The 21,586-nt window shown below is 37.3% G+C and overlaps 3 protein-coding genes across 6 annotated transcripts; 1 reads left to right on the forward strand and 2 right to left on the reverse strand.

The window, feature by feature from the left end:
• The first annotated feature begins 47 nt into the window (after positions 1-47).
• LOC116292468 (saccharopine dehydrogenase-like oxidoreductase) lies at positions 48-10,655 on the forward strand. The gene is made up of 12 exons (XM_031699787.2): positions 48-360; positions 1,088-1,197; positions 2,181-2,261; positions 2,800-2,929; positions 3,492-3,541; positions 4,655-4,791; positions 5,780-6,017; positions 6,345-6,401; positions 6,886-6,953; positions 7,341-7,393; positions 7,587-7,662; positions 8,124-10,655. Exons 1-12 carry the CDS (start codon positions 186-188, stop codon positions 8,230-8,232), a joined length of 1,284 nt encoding a protein of 427 aa, XP_031555647.2. The 5' UTR covers positions 48-185; the 3' UTR covers positions 8,233-10,655.
• Positions 10,656-11,007: 352 nt separating this feature from the next.
• Positions 11,008-20,770, reverse strand: LOC116292469 (transmembrane prolyl 4-hydroxylase). Of its 4 annotated transcripts, none has more exons than XM_031699790.2 (11): positions 20,656-20,770; positions 16,207-16,309; positions 15,855-15,939; positions 15,116-15,291; positions 14,965-15,026; positions 14,661-14,695; positions 13,751-13,901; positions 13,389-13,446; positions 12,812-12,924; positions 11,931-12,021; positions 11,008-11,382 (listed from the first exon to the last, which is right to left on the reverse strand). In XM_031699790.2, exons 2-11 carry the CDS (start codon positions 16,267-16,269, stop codon positions 11,068-11,070), a joined length of 1,149 nt encoding a protein of 382 aa, XP_031555650.2. In that variant the 5' UTR covers positions 16,270-16,309; positions 20,656-20,770; the 3' UTR covers positions 11,008-11,067. The 4 variants fall into 4 exon arrangements, with proteins under 4 accessions (XP_031555650.2, XP_031555651.2, XP_031555649.2 ...); XM_031699791.2 differs by lacking the exon at positions 20,656-20,770 and adding an exon at positions 19,173-19,313; XM_031699789.2 differs by lacking the exon at positions 20,656-20,770 and adding an exon at positions 16,623-17,173.
• Positions 17,950-20,662, reverse strand: LOC116292467 (cyclic GMP-AMP synthase-like receptor 2). The gene has a single exon (XM_031699786.2). The coding sequence runs from the start codon at positions 20,638-20,640 to the stop codon at positions 18,301-18,303; it is 2,340 nt and encodes a 779-aa protein (XP_031555646.2). The 5' UTR covers positions 20,641-20,662; the 3' UTR covers positions 17,950-18,300.
• Positions 20,771-21,586: the final 816 nt, after the last annotated feature.

A 21,586-nucleotide genomic window follows, 5' to 3' on the forward strand; every position in this document is an offset into this window, starting at 1 on the left:
GCCTAGGAAATAGGACTAGTAACGCCTGGTTGATTTGCTGAAAAGAGCTCAAAGAACATATTTTTTTAGACTTTGACCTCAGAATACTGCACGTTTTTCGAGATTTCGTAAAGTTTTGAAATAAGCTGAGCTCTGATATAAGTAGTTGAAGCTTATCATAAAGTGATAGTGAATTGAGATCCAAGATGGCGTCGCTTCAAAGAGAGTATGCTATTGTTGTGTTTGGTGCTAGTGGTTTTACTGGACAGTTTGTTGTTCGTGAAGTGGCTAAAAACTGTCGAGGGCAGTTTAAATGGGCTGTAGCTGGAAGAAACCAGGGGAAACTGGAGAAAGTCTTACGGGAAACTGCGAATGAGATGGGTAAGAAGACAAGTCTTTATTTTATAACCAATAAATTTTGTACAAACTTTGCATAAGGCTAATATCTTGTAGCACAATGAAAAGGTTGTTGTGCAATCAATCAATTGCAAGTCGCTTGTTTCACTGTATGCAGGTTTTAAATAAACAGTGTTGCAAAATATCATACATCAATAAACATATTTATTGATGATATATCCCGTTTGTACATACTTGTCTTTTGTACCTTTTTATTATTTTTGATCATCAGCTTATAAATATAATTTATATCATAACGTGCAAAAAATCATCCAAATTACTTTTTTTTCATTTTAATTTAACATACAACTCTCAGAATAGACTTATTGTCCTTTTAAAAGGCTTTTAGCAATGCAAAACTTGAAGAAGTAGGTTTTTGTGGATGTCAAAATCAAAAGCCTTCTCAACTACATGCCGTCCAATCAAATCCTACAATTTGCCATAATGGTCATGACAAATTTTTGTGGATATCAATCAAGGCATTTCTATTCACATATTATTTATATAGGCCATGTATGCACCCTCAGAAGCTTTTTTTTCCAACACTGATATGGAAATTTTTAACACTTTGATTGATGTCCACCAGAACCTTATTTGTCGCTATATAGAATTGTACTATTTTGCACATTTTTTTCGAGAAGTGCTATGACATATATAACTAACTTCTGCAGTCAAAGCTTTTTTATACATTGATTATTCTTCTGATCGATAGACCGTGATCTTACTGATGAAGCGCACATTATCATTGCTGATGTTAATGACGAGGAATCCCTCAATATTATGTGTTCAAGAGCCAAGATAATATTAAACTGTGTTGGCCCTGTAAGTTAATTTCATCATTAATAAATAATAGTCTTCTTAAATAGACCTTTCTTTACCTTGGACGTAAATGTTTTGTCCATTTCACACCATGTGTCATTCCCTAGAATATTATTTCTTTGTGCATTTTATAAAAAGAATATAGATGCAATTATTCAAACAAGAAATTTTATTCTCAAAAGAATGACACATGGTCTGAATGGTCAAAAATGATTAAATGTAAAAGTAATGACATGCGTAATAAGTAAATTACGAGCCTTAGATGAAACGACTGAAGAAGAGTGCCATACAAGCCTTTCACAACTTCAAGTCACGTAAAAAATGAGCCAGCTCAGCTAGAAACTGTGGACAGCTGTTTCGGCCTGTATTGGGCCTCGTCAGCACAGTGTATCTATTGAGCTGGCAATCCCACGAAAAAGTAGTACTAGATAGATGTGGCAGTGCGCCGTGTGGGATGGGCTCGGATATCAAATAAGAACATGCGTAATAAGTAAATTATGAGCCTTAGATGAAAGTAATGTGTGTGGAGTGTGCTATTTTTCATAAACATTAACCTTTGGCTAGGGAAGCAATTTTGTCAATAATTTAAAAATAAATATTTCATGTTATTTGTATTCCTGGTCAACCCAGCCCTCTAACTTATGCAAGTGTATCAATTACAGACATTATTGGGGGATCCCTGATAAGGTCCCTGATCGGAAGGGAGGGGGGGGGGTAAGGCATTGTGATGAAACAGCTTCCCTTGCATTGTTATCAAGGATAATGACCTAGTTGCTTCATGCTGCATTAAACTCTACAAACTCCAAAGTTTTGATTTGGATCACACTAATTAGCATACTGGAAGTATAAACCTTGATATCTCCAAGATGCATCACTCAAATCATATAAAAATATATTATTTAACTTTTAACTTCATGTAGAATCAATGCTGAAAACATTGAGTTAGTGGTCATAGGCCCTTTAAATGTAGTTTTATTTGATTGTAGTACCGTTTCTATGGAGAACCAGTTGTCAAAGCTGCTGTTGAAAATCAATGCCATCATCTTGATGTTAGTGGAGAACCTGAGGTAAAATGCTGTCAGAGATATGGGAGTTTTAGAATCAAGTTTGGCTTGGTTAAATTATCCTTCCAATATGTAGTTGGACTTTATAATTTAATACCCATTTTACAAAACAGATAGAGGGGACTGGGAGGGTAGTTTTCAACCACACCAAGTTAGCTCAGTTGTACTGGTGTGCAGGAGGTCATGGTTCAAGTCTTGACTGGACAAACACTCAGGGTCTTAACCTACTGAGAGGGCACTGTCTTTTTGTAATTACATGTGCAAATGGTTAAACCAAATGGCCACAGTCTATACTAGAGACATTTAAAGAGAAGAATGAGTTAATGAGTTGAATTACTCTCAAGCATCTTCCTATAAATAAAGTTCTGATTTTTTTAAATTGGGGGTGAGAATGGAAAAAAGGCAGGTTCTCCCACACAACTTCACATGCACACCGACCTTCTCCTGCTCTACCATTATGCCGTTATACATACATGTATACCATAGCTGTAAGAGAAGAGCTGCTGTAAATAAATGTTTTATTCTACTATAATTCCTATAGTTCCTGGAGACAATGCAGTTAAAGTACCATGATCAGGCCCTACAAAACAACGTCCATGTGATTGGCACCTGTGGTTTCGATAGCATTCCTGCTGACATGGGTGTGGTCTTTGCTACTGAACAATTCCCAGGTGAATATCCACTTAACCACGTTTTTTGAGAAGTTTCAAGCATTAAAGCTGCTATGACCACAGGGAGCCCAATTTAGATAAAAGTGATAGGTGAAAATGAAATCGGAAAACTCTATGTATATATATTTTTAATTCAAGGTCAAGGTAATGTCCTCCTAATATGAAAGAGTAAAATAATCAATTAAAAATGCACTTGAACTTGCACTTTGTTTTCCAGTATAATTCCCCTATGGTATCTAATGTCGCTGACATGTATATACTCCTAATGCTTGAACATTGATTGAATTACCAAACAAAGCATTTTGTCACACTCTTAATGCATGTTGTCAAATGCCTAGGATACCCAGACTATCTTTTCATAATAAGGCTTAACCCAGACTATCTTTTCATAATATCCTGTTATTTTGCCATCTAACGTGTCCACTTGCACACTGTCATGTGTATTCTCTATTATTTTTTTCCGTTCTTTTTCCATTGATCGTATCATCGTATCGTATCATCCAGCAGGATTTCATAATCTTATCAATTTTGAATTTGGTTTCTTGTTTGTCATTTTTTGTAGGAGAACTTTGCCAACTGGAAAGTTTCATGACATTTCATACAGGACCCAAGGTATGAAGATATCTAATATACTTACAATGAATCACTCCTAATAATGACAATAATTACAAAGTATAGTTCAAACATAATTTCTGAATACATCACATCAACTGTGCCGCATTCAGAAAATATGCTAATATGTTGGTTCTTCCCTAGTCCAGTAAACACTGAATATTGCTGTGTTTTATCACTCAAGACTCATCTGCATAGACGTAGCCTCGCTAAGCAGCTATTGCATTGCAACTGAGTCTGTAGTCTTCAAAAACAGTGGTATGCAATAAATGGGAAGACTGGTGTATAACTGACAGTTCTTGGATATCCCATTTGTTTGCATTGCTGCAATGTGTAGTGCACTCCAGAAATCATCCATACCCACCCCACAGAGGAATTTGGAATTTCCGAAGAGTAGGGGGTCAGAGAAAGAACAACAATTACAGAGTTTGTATGGAAGAAAATTGGAATTTCTGGGGGGTAGGGGGGGTGTCTTTAAAAAATTCCTCAGTTTGGGGGGGGGGGGGTATGGATAATTTTTGGGACTACACAATTTTCATAAACTTGCAACCTCTGTGTCTGCAAGCTGCAAGCTGCAAGCTGAAATTTCGTTTTTCGTTACTGCCGGTCAAAAATATGAAAGGTACTACTGTGGCGGATTCATTGGGTGCAAATACCCCCCCCCCCCCCCCCCCCCCCCATCCGGCTGGTACCTTGGATTTTTTATATTTTTTTAAATAGATAAATAAAAGTATGGTACTAAGTCATGAGATTTAATATGACATGGGACTGGTGGATAGGTTATCCTTATCAGGAGCGCCCCTAGGCCAGTGATATGCCTCATGGGAAAAATGATGATGCAAGAGAACGTTATTGTTGTGCCGAGATTTGCAAAAATGAACCCCCCTTCACTGTACCGACTGATTAGGTTTGATTGACAGCAGCAAAAACCAAATTTCAACTTGCAACTCGGAGACAAAGAGTTCGCATGTTTATGAAAATTGCAGTAATTGATGGCAAACAAAAAATTCAAAATGCTAGGATTTTATTTTTTATTTTTTATTCGACTATCATTTGTTATTTAAAGTGGTACCCTACGGGTGTTCTAACTTATATTTTCACTTCTTAATGCAGGGTTTTGTAGGACATTATGGCACATACCAGTCTATCATCCATGGTATTGCTAGTAACTTTGAGGGAAACTTGAAGAAAATACGCCGCCAAATTTATCCCAGCCCCATGCCAACCTTTGGACCTAAACTGAAGAAAAGGTAGAGATAAATAGCTAAAAACTGTTTCTAATGAAACAGTAATGATTAAAGGGTAAATATGAAAAGATGAAAAAACTTCCTGACGTTTTGGACGCTAGTCCTTCGTCGGAGTAAAAGCAAGAAAAGGCAGAGCTTTAATTATAATGCTTATATTAAATAATAGTTTGTAATTACTTTTGCGGATACAAAAATTTCCGGATACGTGTGGACGGGACCTTAGTGTGGACGGGACCTTAGTGTGGACGGAGAACATTTCGCATCCGAAATTTTTCGAATACGATGACGTCATGATCGTCATGGGAACATGGCGGGAAGGCTAAAAATTCACCGCGGGCTCAATTTCAGCTTCGATGCACATGCTCAGATGTGCAATGAAGCGTTTTTGCCGCTTCTGATCGGATAAGTGTGGACGCGAAAATTTTCTATTCATTTTCATGTGTGGACAGAAAACTTTTTTTTCGGTTTCGGTGTGAAAGTTGCGGATTCAAATTTATCCGGCATAGTGTTGACGGGGCCTTAGGAATAGACTCAGTTGTTAAGAGCGTCGGTGTGTTTAGCTGGAGGTGGTGGTTCAAGCCTTGAACCAACACTCAGGGCCTTAAAATAACTGAGGAGAAGGTGCTGCCTTTGTAATTACATCTACAAATGGTTAGACCTTCGCGTGGTCTGATAACCACGTTAATGTCGGTGCCGTACCTAATTAACTAGAGACGTTAACAGAGGACCACAAGTTTATCAGTTAAATTACTGTCAAGTGTTACCTTCTATAAACAAAATTAATTTTCTTGATTTATTTAGTATGAATATTTACGAAACTTGAACTTCATTTACATACCTGACGAAGACTTACAGTTTTGGAGTCGAATTTTTAATATATTTTTCAAACAACGTTTAGATATTTAGACTTTTAAAATCTGTAACTAATTGTCATTATTTTTTAATCATGTATGACTTGATCATGTATATTTTTCTTGTGCCAATCTTGCAGGGGTGCCGTATTTTACAGTAACGAGATCAATAAGTGGTGTATCCCTTTCCTTGGGTCTGACGTGTCCGTGGTTCGTCGATCGCAGCGTCATCGTGTTCAGGTTCTGAACGAGAACGCTATTCAGTACGGTGCTTACATGGGTCTACCATCATTGGTTGCTATTTTGCTCCTCATGTTCTTTGGGGCTATTTTTGCCTTGTTGTGCCGCTTCCAATGGGGAAGAAACTTGCTGGAAAAGGTAACTCTTAACTTACTTGAAAATCAAATTTTAGCTAACTATGGTGGCATGTAGTGGAAAGCGTGATTTTGACTATACTGATGCGCATGCGCGTCAGGCTTGATCGGTCGTGCACGTTTGTCTGGTAACAATCTCGTGCCCAGAACCTGCGTTACTTCTGGTCAGCATCTTGGCGGTGACGCAGGTTCTGGGGACTAAATTTGTCTGGTAAAACCTATTCTATTTTGCCATTTTGTTTCTGATCTAAGCGGTCTGGATAATTGTTTTAACAACCCGGCAAAGTGTTTCCAACTGTATTTCTTGTTTTTTTTTTGTTTTTCCCAACAGCACCCTAGATTCTTCTCCTTTGGTATGTTCTCACACGAAGGACCCACTAAACAACAGGTGTGGCAATCGTTATTTGATTAGTAATGGGATTCCTGTGCTTTTACTTTTGGAGCTAAATGAGCCGCTATAGAACGATTTGCTTTGAGAACAAAAGTGCTGACACACGGTGCAATAAATGCACGGGGTGACACACATTGCAACAAAATCACGCAACATCGCTTGTGTCAGCCTGCTTTGCTAAGATATTTGGTCAGCAGTTATAAATTTGGTGCAAACTGATTGGCTGGAAATTTTAAAATGTTGCAGGTAATGTTGCAGACATGTTCGCATGATGAAATTTGTTGCGCGTAATGTTGCAAGAGTATAGCGCGATTCAACTTCAGATTTTTTCCATGCAACGTTGCGTTCAAAAAATAGTTTGGCTAGTTCTAATTTCCCTCCCTAGCTTTACAAATTAGATCGCTGGTATTATAGATACATTTATGGAATGACACATGGACCATTATGATGCTTAAAAAATAGTGTTTTTCTTTTAATCCAGAGGGAAGAAACATCGTTTTCTTTCTTGTTCTGCGGTGCAGGGTATGGAAAAAAGACCGCTGGACTAAGGTATGGAAGTAATTGTAATAACGATGTGTTGAGTCAAAGTGAAAAGTCTGTAGCTTTGTGGCTAACAAAACTGTGGCCTTCATTTCACACATGAATTTGAATTTTGGACTGTTTTAGGGTGACATATTTTAAAGATGGTGTCTATTTCTTCTACTAGGGCCACGTGTTAGATAACTCTCGGGGTTAATTGTGTCACCCTCCTTTTTATTTTATTTTATTTTATTTATTTATTTATTTATTTATTTATATATATTTATTTATTTATTTATTTATTTATTTATTTATTTATTTATTTATTTATTTATTTATTTATTTATTTATTTATTTATTTATTTATTTATTTATTTTTATTCTTCTTGATAATGATTTTTGGAACTGACATTGCAGGCCACTTCCTGCCAAACCTGACAGCCAGATTGTTGTAAAGGTCAATGGACCAGGTATGCATTTCTCATACTTATTAGAAACCATTGTGCTATTATTTATTGTCAGTAATATTTACCTAGCGTCCTTCGCTAGCGTCTCTGAACGTCGTCTTCTTGGGGGTGGGCTTCCTATGGTGTAGTAAGATAAACATGATTAACCTAGACAGGTATCCCAGGGATCAATAAACTGTGGACATTGTTCTTTCAGAGGCAGGTTACGTGGCCACACCCATCTGCATGGTACAAGCTGCCATGACCATTTTGGAAGACAAGCTGCCAAACAAGTATGTGCACTTCCAGGCATAGGATGAACTATATATGTATAGACATTCTCTTACTTAGCCTCATTCTATTTTACCGCTACCCGGCTAGCTCAGTTGTTAAGGGCATCGGTCTGTTGTGCAAAAGGTCGAGTTCGAGCCTCGTGGTTCAAGCTTCGGTCGGACCAACTCTAATGGTCTTAAAATAACTGAGGAGAAGCTGTTACGGTTTTCAAACGAGAGAAAGGTGTTTTGAGGTTGTGCAGGAAGCTGGTAACTAATTAACCTTGCGTTGCATTCTGGGACTGAGAGATGCTTCACTCTTGAAGTCTAAGTCCTTAGTCATTGCAAACTTTAATTGTTGTGTCCCTAACTGCAGATACAATTTCCCTAAATAAGCTTCTTTGTTGTCGAAGATGGAATTGAGGGTAGAAATGGTGAAACAATTGGGGGGAAAAGATGCATATCGTTTTTTTTCCTTGCAGAGGAGGTGTCCTCACTCCAGCAGCAGCGTTCTCTGGCACGTCATTGATTGACCGACTGAACAAAAATGGAGTCAAGTTCTCTGTGGTCAGCACAACATTAGCTGAGTGAGAAAAATCTAAAACAGAGGCTACACAACCAGAGGTAGTTAGATAGGGCTGCAGTCAGTAATATAAAACACTTTCTGTTCACTTGACTTATTTAAGTATACTATATGGTGACATAGTGTGATAAGTGATTTGAAATAGTCATCCATGTAATTGGATAATGCTTATGATGATATATGATAATGTTGATGATGGCGATGAAAAGGAATGCGATAATGTAATGATGGTTGTTAGCAGAAAGATGATCATAGTAAGGATGATGATAAGAGGATGGCAACTGTAGTGCCCTTTCTCATTCTGTAAACACCATTGTGTTTCATGACCCAAGACTCATCTGCACAGGCTTAGCATCGCTTAAGAACAAATCATTTGCAAAAAGTCAACTTTAATGTAAAGAATGCGCAGCTTGAACAATACCTATAATTTGGAATCACACAGACTTTTGATGGTATCTATGAATAGCTGACTTATAAACGAGGCTAAGCCTGTGTAAATGAGCCTGTGGTGTTCAAAAACAGCGGTATACATCGAGACATTATGATACCTAAAATATGTCAATGCATGCTATTTATAGGAGTACAGTACCGCCTGAAATCATTGCAGCATGCGAACGCGTTTGTTTCGCGTCTTTACCGCGTGCGGTGAACGCAAACTGTACGCGGAATGGACGCGAATGGACGCGAATGGACGCGGTCAATACGCTCTTTCGTTCTTACTGCGGTTTATAGAACGTAGCATTTACAGTACATGTGCCGAGTACATTTGCAGTGAAAGTGCCCCAAAAACTAGACATCACTTTTTAATCATGAGCAGCATTTTCTGAAAAACGTAGCATAATCATCGACCGAATGTACGTACATTTAGTCAGATAGTCTATTAATATGGAAGTTTGAAACTTTCGAATATTTTCGAAATTGAAATGTCGGAAATACTTGGAAGTTCGTCCATAAACTTCTATAACTACATGTACTGTAGTTATGAATAAACTGACCTCAAATTATTATCGCTGTGAGGAGGCCTAACCGCATCAATTTAAACCTTCAAAGTTCAATATGCTACACAATATATGTATTTTGCTAGAGGAAAGTTCAGTCTCCAAATAATTTATCAGAGTTTGAAGCAAACTATTAAGATCAAACCTATTCTTAATTCTTGTTTTTATTTCAAAATACAAAGTCGAAGCTTTTAGAACGCATCTTTTTCCAGCAAATGAATCCATGGCCGGCGAACATGCAATTTACACGCGGACTCGGTTGTTGCGAGCTGCATCGAGCCCTGCAAGCTGGAATTCTTTTTTTTTTTGTCTCTCTATTAGTCGCTGCCGGTTCCTTTTTTTGACTGGCGGCAGTGAAAAACCAAATTCAAATCGGTTACTCGCAACTAATGAGTCCTCATAATATTTAAAATGCAAAGCGGCGGACCCTAATAATTCTCCGATTTTATACACAGAATACGAAGCCCCAGACCGTTTGTGACCTGAAGAGTCTAAAAATAATACTACATTCACCACGATTGTGAATTTTATGCTTTCGAGTAGCCCAAGAGTGAATCAAAGTAACGAATTCTGTTGTGAATGTAGAAGTATAAATAAAAGTTGCCTTAGGAAATTGCAGGACGAAGAATGTTTGAGAGATCTAAAACGTACAAACGCACGTGCATAAGAGTATGCGACGAGATAAACGTCATACATGTAGCGTTACACTGTAATCAATTATCTATGTCGTGCTCTAAAATATCTAATGTAATTTCGTTTTTTCGTCCAATGTTACTCTATTACCTTGAAATAAAGCACGAAAGCATAAAATACTATTATTTTATAAAATAGTTGGAACTTTTGGATAGATTAACCATTCCAACTGGATCAAAATCGAGGTAGAAACGCTCCCCACAAGATACAGTACAAAAGGGCAAGAGAATCGCATATGACCACATTTAAACACAGTTACATGTAGCTCATTTTCGATTGATGAAACAATTAATTCCAAAGAAATTCTACACACAAAAAAAATCGACTCCTGTACTGGTTGGTACAAACTCGAACTCGATTCCTAAATGGAACTTTTAAAAAACTCGAACTCGGGCCATAAAAAATATTTCGTTGAATGCCAAACCAGTAGGAATACTGTATAACCAAACAGCGCTTTGTACAGTATGATACTGTATGGGACGCGTTTTTTCGGCAACCGCGGTTAAATCGCGGTCAATTCTAGGTCAGGACGCGGCTTATTTGCGTTTTTACCGCGTGCACTGAACGCGCGACGGACGCGTCTTATGCCTCAATGATTTCAGGCGGTACTGTAAAGCATACTAAACCTGTTATAGGAAGATATGGCGGATTCTGTATCTCTAAGATCATGAGGGTGTTTACTGACATAAGGAAAATAAGTAATAGATACTTTTGAGTAAATTCGTATTTGCTTGGATTAAGATGACTACATATTAGATTAAATTCTGAAATTAAAGAAACTATGTTTAAAAAAAAAAAAAAAAAATATATATATATATATATATATAACTATTAGACCCATCCTTAAAAGTGGTTAACTTTATTCTGTAACCAGCCAAATATAGAAGTGGTTAACTTTGTTCTGTAACCAGCCAAATTTAGAAGTGTCATTTTTTGGTTGATTGATCCTGCTAGTATTCATACTTGATCCTGCCTTTTTTTTTGTTTTTTGTATTTTTGTTTGTTTGTTTTGTTTTGTTTTGTTCGTATATGTTTTTTAAATCTGTCCTTATTATTTTTATTTAATTACTCCCTTAATTTTCTTTATCATGATTTCTTGATTTTTGTTTATTTATATAACTTTTTTTTCTTATCAAAGATCACTATATCTGATTAAGTTCCACCATATTTTCCAAGATGATCTTTATAGATATGTAATTTAGTATAAGGATCATTCCATGTCCTGATATTCCCGAAGTTTTGTCCTATAATGTTTATCCAATTGTTCATTATCCATTTCTCTCCTCTAATGACATCACATCCACCATGATAAGACATCTGGTCCAGCCCTGCCAACCATCCTGTAGACTTATCTACCACGTGGTTATACCACATGACCGCCTTGCCTTTCTTTGGTGTCACTATGATGTTTGCTTTAGAGCAGTAGGCGCTGAGGTTGGAAAAGTTCTGTAACTGTTGATGCCATTTCTGAGAGAGGTAAATAGAAATATCGAGAGCTGAGCGGTGAACGTGGATCGTAAAGCATGAGTCTAGTGGACAATATGACTTGTAGGCACGTATACCAATGTTTCGGTCAAAAGGAAACAGAAAAAAAAACAACAAAAGCTTGGTTACAGCAGCCTAGGAACCGCTAAAAGCGCTGTGCTGAAACAAAATTCATCGCTCATCTGGATTGGAAAAGGCGGCCTTTGGAAGGAACAAGTGGAGAATGGGCATTTTCGTCCCACGGGAATAGGGCAACGCTTTTATTAATTTGGGTACATAGTAACTCTACCAACATAAACAGAAAACATGGCAATATAGAGAGAAAATTATGAGATTAAAGTGAGTAAAAATTCATGCATTGCCAATCCCCCCCCCCCCTTTTTTTTTGCATTCACAATCCTTGATCAACTTTCAGTAATATACTCTCCTTTCACACTTGTGGGTGTTATACATTTTCTAGCGTGTTTATATCGCAGAGTAGAAATGCGAGGATATTGAATCCAGTATGTGACTGATAAGCAGAAGTTTACCTTGTGGTTAAAGGTTTTGTTGTTTGCTATAGGGAAGGCTGTCTGTCCTCCTGTTTCAACATCACTTAAGAAATACATGATCGTGATGTACCTGGGAACAAAAAAAGGTTTCCAGTGCTTTTGGACTTTTTTTTTTAATTTTATTTTTTTCTTTTCATGTGTTATCGAATAAGCAATTTTGAATGGAAAACAACCATGGTAATTAGCAGTAATGATGAAAAGGTAAATTATACACCGTGAAAAGATGAAAAAACTTACTGACGTTTCGGACGCTAGTCCTTCGTCGGAGTAAAAGAGAAAGAAGTGGTAGAAAGGAGTGTATATATGATAGAATAAGACAAAAGAAACCAATGAGAGCAAGGTAGGCAAGGAAACAAAAACAAACAATCAAAAGACAAAAGAAAAGGTTAGTTGAAAATAAAGCGTTCATTAATCCCGTTGGGACTAAGAGTGCCCAATAGGTGAATAAGCCGCATTTCTTTGGTCTTGCGACAATCATTGTTGCCGTTAAGCAAAGAAAGACCGAAAACATGGTAATTAGCTGTCCTTGGACTCGTTCCCAGGTTACTCATTGTTAGCTATTTTATATCCAAAATGACGAACGCTCAGTCAGAGCTCACACACGTAGGCTAGTGGGGAAAAAATGTTCTTCCAAAATAGATAAATCACATATCTTCCTTTACAAAACTGTTTTTTAGTCGCTTTTTCATTTCTGTTGAAAAAATTAACCTTCACGTCGTGTATACATATATTGAAGATAGCTCACTTTACTTCAAAAAAATGGAGGATTTGGCTAGGCTACTCTCGTGGGAGAGGCACACGGCAGTAGCCTAGCCAGTAGTCAACTAGCCTTGGGACAAGGCTATAATGCTCTCAGTTACCTGCACACACGACATCCATCCTGAGATGAACGATGACAGCAAGGCTGTATGACGACAGGAGAATGCGAGTCATAATGACAGTGATAATGTCCCCCCTTGCCATACTTGATGACCTATTTGATAAAGATGGAAGATTTTATAAAGACTACAAAACGTCATGAAAACGATGGTACCTCCAGCCCGTACCCCTGTAGTAGCCAAGAGAACAATGTACCGGGGAGAAACGTTGCCAGTTGCATGCCTCTATTATGCATCCGCTCTCATCAATGCGACCCGTGTTCGATACCCGGGGCTCGGGGTAGATTATTTATTTATTTATTGTTTTCGTTTCTCTCCAACTCATTAAAAATAAACGTTTTACTTCAACTTCGATCCTTGGGCTAGTATGGAGCTCTGGCTCATGGGGCTCTGTTACGTTGTGGTCGGTCCCACGCTGTGATATAATTGGCCAAATTTCATATTTTTTGACTGATGACAGCGAAAAACCAATTCAACATGCAGTTTGCATGTTTATGAAAATGAAAGTAATGCAAAGACGAGGAGTGGCTAGCTGTTTGATTTTTTGTTTTGTTCTTACCACCGGTGTTTCGCTGCCTTCGATGACTTCAAGTGGTAGACCGGTTAATGCTGCTTTCCTGAAATTACAAATAAAATTGTTAGCGTTTGTTTCGTGCTTGTGATCAAAGGCAATGGCAGAAATATTTTTGACTTTTGATGGCTAGTGGGGGAAGAATTGACATAATCCACTGTGTTCCCGCCCATTTCAGTCCACGTGTCATTCCCTAGAATATCATTCCTTTGTTTAACGGTTGCACAAAAGAGGACATTTGTCCATTCCCTTATACTTGCCCTTATAGAACACGAACCGAAAAAAAGTGCTTCATAATCTAAATGATAACCCCAGACATGGATACGACCCTGTTCCAATGGTCAATATACCTGAAATTAAGGTCTCTCAAGATATCGTCTTCCCACATGTCCAGCCACGTCTCGTTGCTATGACGACCTATGACTTTTGGATTTTTTAACCTCACTTGATCTATATATCCCATGAGTTTCTTTCCTTGAAATTCTTTCGGATGAATAAAACCTGAAACAATTTTAGGAACAACTCATTGCAAGATATTTTTTTGGAATAAAACAGATAAATCAATGCTTTATTGGCAACCTGTTTGCCATGAGCGCCTTAGATGTTATTTAACATATGTAAGAAAATGATTTCTTAAATAATAAGTCTGGTCTGGAATCGAAAGCGTTACATCCAAGTTGAAAGCAGTATGATACATGAGCAGTTTCTCTATCAAGCATCAGATTGTTGGAATTGGCATTAGTGTTTAAAAAAAAAAAAGTTTTTAAACTATTTTAACTTCTAAAAAGATTAAAGATGATGTAGTAATGATAAAAAGGTAAATTATACACCATGAAAAGATGAAAAAACTTACTGACCTCAGTAAGTTTTTTCATCTTTTCACGGTGTATACACTTATTTCAATAAAGTAAGTTACCAAAAAACTTAGAAAGCTGAGATCACTGAGGATCATGGGAAACTTTTAATATCAAACAAGTAAAGCTTTTGATACAATTTGCAGCTTGAGGATGCTCAGAAGAGGTGAGACTGTAAATGGTAAAAGATCTAAAATCCATCAACAGTTACTAAAGCGGTTGAAACATGTAAAATGTAACTACCCATAATCCTTGTTGGTCTCAGCTTTGTAGCTTTTCAGGCGACTAACTTTATTGAAATAAGTGTACAATTTACCTTTTTATCATTACTGTTTCATTAGAAACACCGACGCAGCTCACACTAGTTTTTAGCTAGTTATCTCTTCTAAAGATGATGTAGTTGTACCTTTTTTAATTTTTCCAATTTTCAGTGTTTGAAGCCTGCAATAACAAAGATCGTGTTTAAACTACATTATTACCTTAAATAACCAAACCTCTGAAATCCCCTAATAGTACCCTTTACAGACGTACGTTCCCAACGCCATCTTGAAAGGTAGCTGTGCCTTTGAATCGTTTCGAGACGAACGGTGAGCAAGACGGTCCTGTCAGTGCAATCTCACCGTTCGTCCCACTTCGATGCAAAGGCACGGATACCTTACTTTCAAAATGGCGCAGGGAACTGTGAAAGGGACTATTATTACTCAACTTACATTTTGTCGATATCTTTGTCTGTAAAGTGCATGTCTCGAAGATATAGTAACTGAGCGAAAATCTGGAAAAGAAGTCAAAAAACTATTCGTAAGTGAAAATACAATACAATGTATTTTATTGAAATTAAATTCAGAGCCATCAGAATGTTACCTCGTGTTTGTCAATGAGTTTATCACCATTCCTGTCCCATTGACTAAACGTCGTGTCGTAGTCAAGGTTACTCAAAGTAGCGCCAGGGTTGATGATGTCACTGGTTTGCATCATGTGACTGTTAGCAAGTTTGATCAGCTTGTCGCATTCTTCTTCTGACAGAAAATCTGGTATTTCTAAATGGGGTTACAATGTACATTATTTTAGATAAACTGATAAGTGATACCTGGTTTCATTGGTGGTTGGATGGTTTGGTGAATAGATATTCAACATGTAAGGGGATGGGCGTAAATGGATACGTGATGAAAGATGACTGGACGTACCATATTATGTGGATGGTTGTATATGGTTGATTAATCGGATAGATGGATGGAAAGATGGTTACTTCGGATGAGCGAGTAGATAGGTCATGGTTATGGATTGGTTGATGTGTGGATGTTTTATTGGCAAGGATGGTTAGTTAATGATAGACCTATGGGCTGGTTAATTGTTAGTTAGCAGTGCAGGTCAGTTGTTAGGGTGTTTTAGTAGATGAATGATGCATAAGGTGTCGTCTGGATGTTGTAATGAATGGTAGTGTGGATAGGACATGTTCAGTGGTTTAAAGCTGCTCTTGTGCAAAGAGACAACGTGCCTCCCACCAATATTACTTTATTATATTTATTAATATATATATGTATTGACATTATTATGGCGATTGAGGTGTGAACCTTGTTAACTGACATGCAGTGACAGTTACCAAATATAGGAGGCGAGAGACTAATCGTCTTGACAAGATGAGGGTCTGTTTTCGATGTCAACTGAATCGGTTGCACGTGGCCTACCTATATAAGAACAGACATCGTCAACTATTAACTCACTGCTCACTTCAATTGTTTGGAACAATTCAATTAAAATCATGACGTTTATATCAATCTTGCGGTCGTTAGTCAATAGTTTTATCGTTTTCTTGCTTTTAATTCTTGCTTATATGTTTATTAAAAAGTTTACCTATCGATATTTTAATTTTAATTAAAATTTTAAATACTTAAAAGTATTTAGTTCTCACTATATAATGACTACATAGCGAGCTCTATCCTGCATCTCCTTACCTTTATTCCATCGAGTCTTGGCAGTCGCGTTCTTCTGATCACACAAGGTCCATCTAGTACCATCAATTTGGTTGACTCCTCTGTTAAACTTGACGTGCTTTTACTGGCCGTGTTAGGAAGAATCATAAAAGAACAAGAAAATAAAAAGCAGCGCCAAAAATGTTGTCTTTGGGCCATGTTTGACCATATTTTATAGCAACATTCATTATTTTGATATATTGTTATCGTATCGAAAGGGCTGTAGTGAAGGTACCTGCTGCAGCAACGTGCTTTTGTCTTGAAAGTTTGCAGTGATCAACTGGTACCTGTTCAAAGCTTGAGTGAACTAGTACTGGGTTTGTCTTGGGTTACCTGTGGCGCGATAATTTACTTGGTTCCCTTTGGGGCAGCCGTGGTTTAATATAATATAGCGATACCTGTGGCTTGATAATTTCCTTCATTGCCTTTAGGGTGCCTCTGTTTTGACATATTAGGTGGCGTTAGGATACGTGTGGCTTGATATATCCATCTGCTCTCCGAAAATACCTTTGCAATGGCTATGATATAAATTTAGGCACTGCCTAACAGCGGCGCTCTCATTGTTTAGACACAATTGTTAAAGGCGAAAAAGGAAAAAAGGTTAACTATTTTTATTATTCCAGATAAAGATATGTCCTCCATAATGAAGACCAGTGAAAAAATTCCAATCAAAATGCACAACATCATTTTCTTCTCGATTCTTGGTTTTCCACCTTAATACTATCCCTGCACCTCCCACTTAGAAATTTTGACAACTGTACACAACCCACCACCTACCACGCCCTGGGGCTAGTTTTATTCTTGAAAAAAATGTCGATAAGTTTTCCATGGACGACATTTTTTACGCATTGAATTGATTCCTAGTTAATTTTACTTGAAAAACGAAAGATAGTAACTACAGAATCTAACACAATATCAAGGTTTAGTTTAATATCAGGTTTAGTGAAATCTACCGATGTCTTTCATTCAAATCAAATTTTTTTGGAGATTTTCTATTTTCTTTTTTTTTTTTTTTTTTTTTTTTTTCAGGAGAAAACAAGACTTTTGAACGGTAATAAAAGACGTCGTTGATAAAAAAATAAATATATATATTAAAAAATGTAAGTACTCATAACACGGTGGGAATCGAACCCACGTCCAACAAATTTTATTGCATAATTAATTTCAAAATACTGAAGGAAAAAAAAAGACTAGTGCCTTCATGCCATACCCCGAGACATCCGCTGGGTCGTCGTATGGACTTCGGACATGACGGCGATTAAGGCCCTCTGCCCTTGGGTGTACGGATTACGCAGGATAGTGTTCTAGCCGAAGCATCAGGGGAGAGACCAGCCGGCCCCCAGACCATATCGGCTAATCCCTTGCACTCTGCCACGCACTGGCACGTTGATTTGAAGTGGAAAATAATCTAGTCTATCTGGAGCATTGTTTTCATTACTATTGTTGTGCTAATTTCCTGAAATCGTGGCCCAGTGGAATAAACTTGGGCTTACAAGACACCGAGTCAAGCACGTTGGAGTGAAATTAGTACTTGGATGGGTGACCTAAAATGTATAGCGACTTTGCTTTTAAATTTTTTATTTTTTAATTTTTATTTTAAGATACTCAGATAGATATAGACCCTATGGATGTGTTTTTTTTTCACTGATAATCCGCCATAGTATATATAAAAACCCTGGCTTTCCTGTCTGCCCATATTATATAGGTTTTAGCTCTCATTTCCCGTTTTGTTTCTGACTGTTTTAATGATTTAATTTTTGTTTATTTGTTGTCGCTATTATCGTTTCGCCTTTCTTGAATAAATCTTCGCAGGTTCGGTAAATTCGTTTGAAAATTACATAAAATATTGTACATTTAAGCGCCTTTTTGTCTTCTCCAAGTTTTGAGTCATTGAAAATTATTATTGTTCAGTCATAAAGGATGAAGCAAAAAAAACATATCTTCGTCAGTTGGAGAGCAATCTATACGAAAATTTGCAATCTTACTGTTAACAACGTTACAAATTTGATCGTAAACTCGTTTTTCCAATCAATCAAATATATTATAATGAAATTAGGGTCTATTACGCCTACAATATTATGTAAGTGAGTAATGCTGGGATGTGTGCTGATTCAGATCATGCTGCGTTTGAACAAGTTTGTGAAACTCTTTTTCAGAGAGTTGAGCTTTCAGTTCATCCTTTGATAAAATAAGCTCGACAGCATGAAGCTTCGTTGGTCGAGACCCCCAGTTAACGAAGCCATAAATTTCAGAGATTACTGGTCTATCCATCAGATAGCCACAAGCCTGAAAAGCGATGTATGAAGACTCTAGATGGATATGCAGTAGATACTCAGCCAGAACACGTAGAAGGATGAATCTTTCACCTTCAATCTTTCGTCGAAGCAACGATCCTGTAACAGCACATGCTTGTTTGGTCGGCTTGCCCAGAATCACCATCAGGAGTTTCATCAGCTTTTTTGCCTGTACATCTTCGGTGTGGAAATTTGGACCATTCATTAGCCATTTCTTGACGACAAAATCATAGATGACGTCACAGTGCTTTTCATGAAGACGACCAGCCCATAATAAGCACTCCATGTATGCCGGGTTTGTAAGGTGTTTTTGGAATTCCAAGGAATTAGCTGGGAACCCAATTTTGTCCATTGAATTAGGATGGAATGTTAAAAACAAGTTAAAGACAGCAAGAATCACCGCGCTGTTTTCTGTGACTTTCATATTATCCCTGTCTAGAGACTTTTCTATCATCCCAAGTATACTTGTCGTTGTTGGAACTTCGTTAGGTAAACTGCTTTCTTTAGAAGTGAAGTTCTGAAAATTGGATTTTTGGGACGCCTTGTGCACGAGTTTGCAAACCACTTCTTCAACTGCAGATTCATTCACTGCACTTCCCTTTCTTAATCGCATTAGAATATAGGCCAATGCCATAACAAGAAAATTATACTTACAAACCTGAAGAAACTTCTTAGAATCATCTTTGAGAAGCTGTGAGAGCGGGACATCAAAGAACACAGGTATAGCTTGGTTGGCCTCGATGTATCGACACAGTGACATTGTAAAATCAGATTTGATGTCTCTCAGGACTGCACATACACTGAAGATTTCTTCTGAGGATCGATGATCAATCATGTTATTCTTACGAATGAAATAGTTCGGCAAAAATCCATCGTTGTAAAAGGCAATGAGAGAATCAAGAAGTTCAATAATATTTACTTTCAAACTCTGGTTTTCCAGCATTTTCAAATCACTTTTTTCCAGGAACCAAAAAAGTGTGGTTTTGAGATGATACGACACAAAAACATCGAGTTTTCTTTGCTTGATTTCATTTTTGATAATCGCCTTAAGAATTGAGTATGCTAGTTTTTGATTGTCCGTCATCGACTGGACCAGCTTTAACTCAACCACCGAGAAGGAAAATCTCCACTCAAATTCTCTTAAATTACCATTGTGAGAAGCAACAGGAACAACGTGACATCCCTGGCTTACTGAAGCAGATATCAATTCCTTGCTTGGCCATGCAAAAGATCTTTCCCGATGGATCCATTCCTGTGCCTGTAAGGGCCAAAAGGTACACTTCAAGCCGTAAACAAAGTCGCGACTAATATTGAACGACCCTCCGTTAGTGTAGAGAGAATATGATGGCCCAGTAATTTTGCCTTCATTCAGGGCCATCATTGTAGTGCGACTGATAGGAATTATAGTTCGACAGTTTTCAATAAATTCTGCAGTTACTTGGCAATGTTTCTGTATTGATTCAGTATCAACTGGACAAGTTAACTTCTTATTCGAGACAAAGGCATACCCAGCGTGCGATCCGTCATAAACATACTGGATATTGTTATTAATATCCGCAGACGAATGATTTGGGTTTCTTTCAGACGCTTTTGCTGAAGGCTTGATCTTTTCTTCCGCATTCGAACTTTTAATAAACTTGTGTACTTCCCCATTATTATTGTCTGCTTTTACGTGTACTTCGTCACTGCCAACCTTTTCGTAGATGTCTGCTATTTCACAGTTATTCTCAAAAGCCACGTCAACCTTGTTTGCTGCTCCATTGTCAAGTACATCCACAGAATTATTCACATCTATGTTGGTGCCTGCTTCAGTTCCGACGGTGGTTTCAGCTTGTGTCGATTGCGATGTTTCTTGCCCCGAGCCTTCCATTACTTCTACATCAGTTCTTATAATCATGTGATCAGCGTCGGTATTCCAAAGCATAAAATTCTCGATATGAGGCAAAGAAAGTTGCTCAAAGCCACTTCCCGTATGAATAATTTCGACATTATTATTCTCAACGCATCGTTCCAAATCAGCTGCAAGTCTACCGATTTCGTCCTTCATATCATCTTTAAAGATGTTGAAAAATGATACCAAATCGAGAGCCGAATCCATAAGAATATTTTTGTTGACTTCCATATTTTACTGACTTACCTTAGCACATACCAGCAACTCACTACCCCTTGAATCGAACAGTAATCTTGAGCTGAACAGTTTGACGCTGACCTACAGGATTGTTAGCACTGAGAATATTTGTTTCTCTGCGTTGTGTGACACTTAACTTGGAGTTAATTTACATCATAACCAGACGTATGAGGTCAAATTTGGACACCGTTTAAGTTGTATCTTCTTAGAAATTGTGCATACACGTTATAAGGATTATTGGGAGAGGATTATAATTACTATTTTCCTTTCTTTTCAGATCTTATCCAAATAACAACTGCAGTCAGGCTGCCAAAATATTTTTTGTTTGTTTTGTAAACCTTCTTTTCGCAAGGCAAATTGTTTAGCTTTGTTAGCTTGTTATTCTGAAATTAAATCCAAAGCTCTGTGTACTGACATAGGTCTTTAATGTGGTGAATGAATTGTGAAATAATGAAATAAATGATAAAAGTTTCTAAGTGAGCGAATGAAATCCTCAGATTGCCTAATGGAATTATTGAACTTATCGTTGCTATAAAATGTGAGTTAGCCAGGTTTTTTAATTATTATCTTATTTATTTTACTTTTGTTTTATAAAAAACTATTTTCAATATAATCAACAATCTCTCAAACTCGGCTAGCGGAAAAAAAACAAAAAAAACAAAAACAAAAAAACAAAACAAAACACGAGACGGTTGTTTGGCCGCATTTATTGTCTTAAACTATCCAGCATAAAACTTGGCCAGCTTTAATTTTGCTTTTATTCCTACCAAGAAAATCACTCACCAAGAAGAAAGTTATTCTTGTACTAAAAAGAAACATACATACATAGTAGCTCACATGGTTATAGTATTTTCAAAAATATAACCAAACTAAATGAAACAAAGCATTTCCTCTATTATGGGGCTTACTATTTATTCAGGGCTTTTGGACTGGGGACTTA

Source organism: Actinia tenebrosa, unplaced genomic scaffold (assembly GCF_029948245.1).
Source record: "Actinia tenebrosa isolate PJP-AT-01 unplaced genomic scaffold, QUT_ActTen_1.0 PGA_scaffold2__45_contigs__length_23673736, whole genome shotgun sequence".
Classification (NCBI taxonomy): Eukaryota; Metazoa; Cnidaria; class Anthozoa; order Actiniaria; family Actiniidae; genus Actinia; species Actinia tenebrosa.

What these genes read in the sequence shown, in the direction of transcription:
- LOC116292469 (XM_031699788.2), bottom strand. Translation starts at nt 16,383, where the DNA reads ATGGCCCAAAGACAACATTTTTGGCGCTGCTTTTTATTTTCTTGTTCT. An exon ending in AACTCATTGACAAACACGAG is followed by an intron (nt 15,027 to 15,115) that starts GTAACATTCTGA and finishes CTTCTTTTCCAG; the next exon opens with ATTTTCGCTCAGTTACTATA. An exon ending in GACAAAGATATCGACAAAAT is followed by an intron (nt 14,696 to 14,964) that starts GTAAGTTGAGTA and finishes TTGTTATTGCAG; the next exon opens with GCTTCAAACACTGAAAATTG.
- LOC116292467 (XM_031699786.2), bottom strand. Translation starts at nt 20,640, where the DNA reads ATGGAAGTCAACAAAAATATTCTTATGGATTCGGCTCTCGATTTGGTA.
- LOC116292468 (XM_031699787.2), top strand. Translation starts at nt 186, where the DNA reads ATGGCGTCGCTTCAAAGAGAGTATGCTATTGTTGTGTTTGGTGCTAGT. An exon ending in ATGTTAGTGGAGAACCTGAG is followed by an intron (nt 2,262 to 2,799) that starts GTAAAATGCTGT and finishes TAATTCCTATAG; the next exon opens with TTCCTGGAGACAATGCAGTT. An exon ending in AAGGACCCACTAAACAACAG is followed by an intron (nt 6,402 to 6,885) that starts GTGTGGCAATCG and finishes CTTTTAATCCAG; the next exon opens with AGGGAAGAAACATCGTTTTC.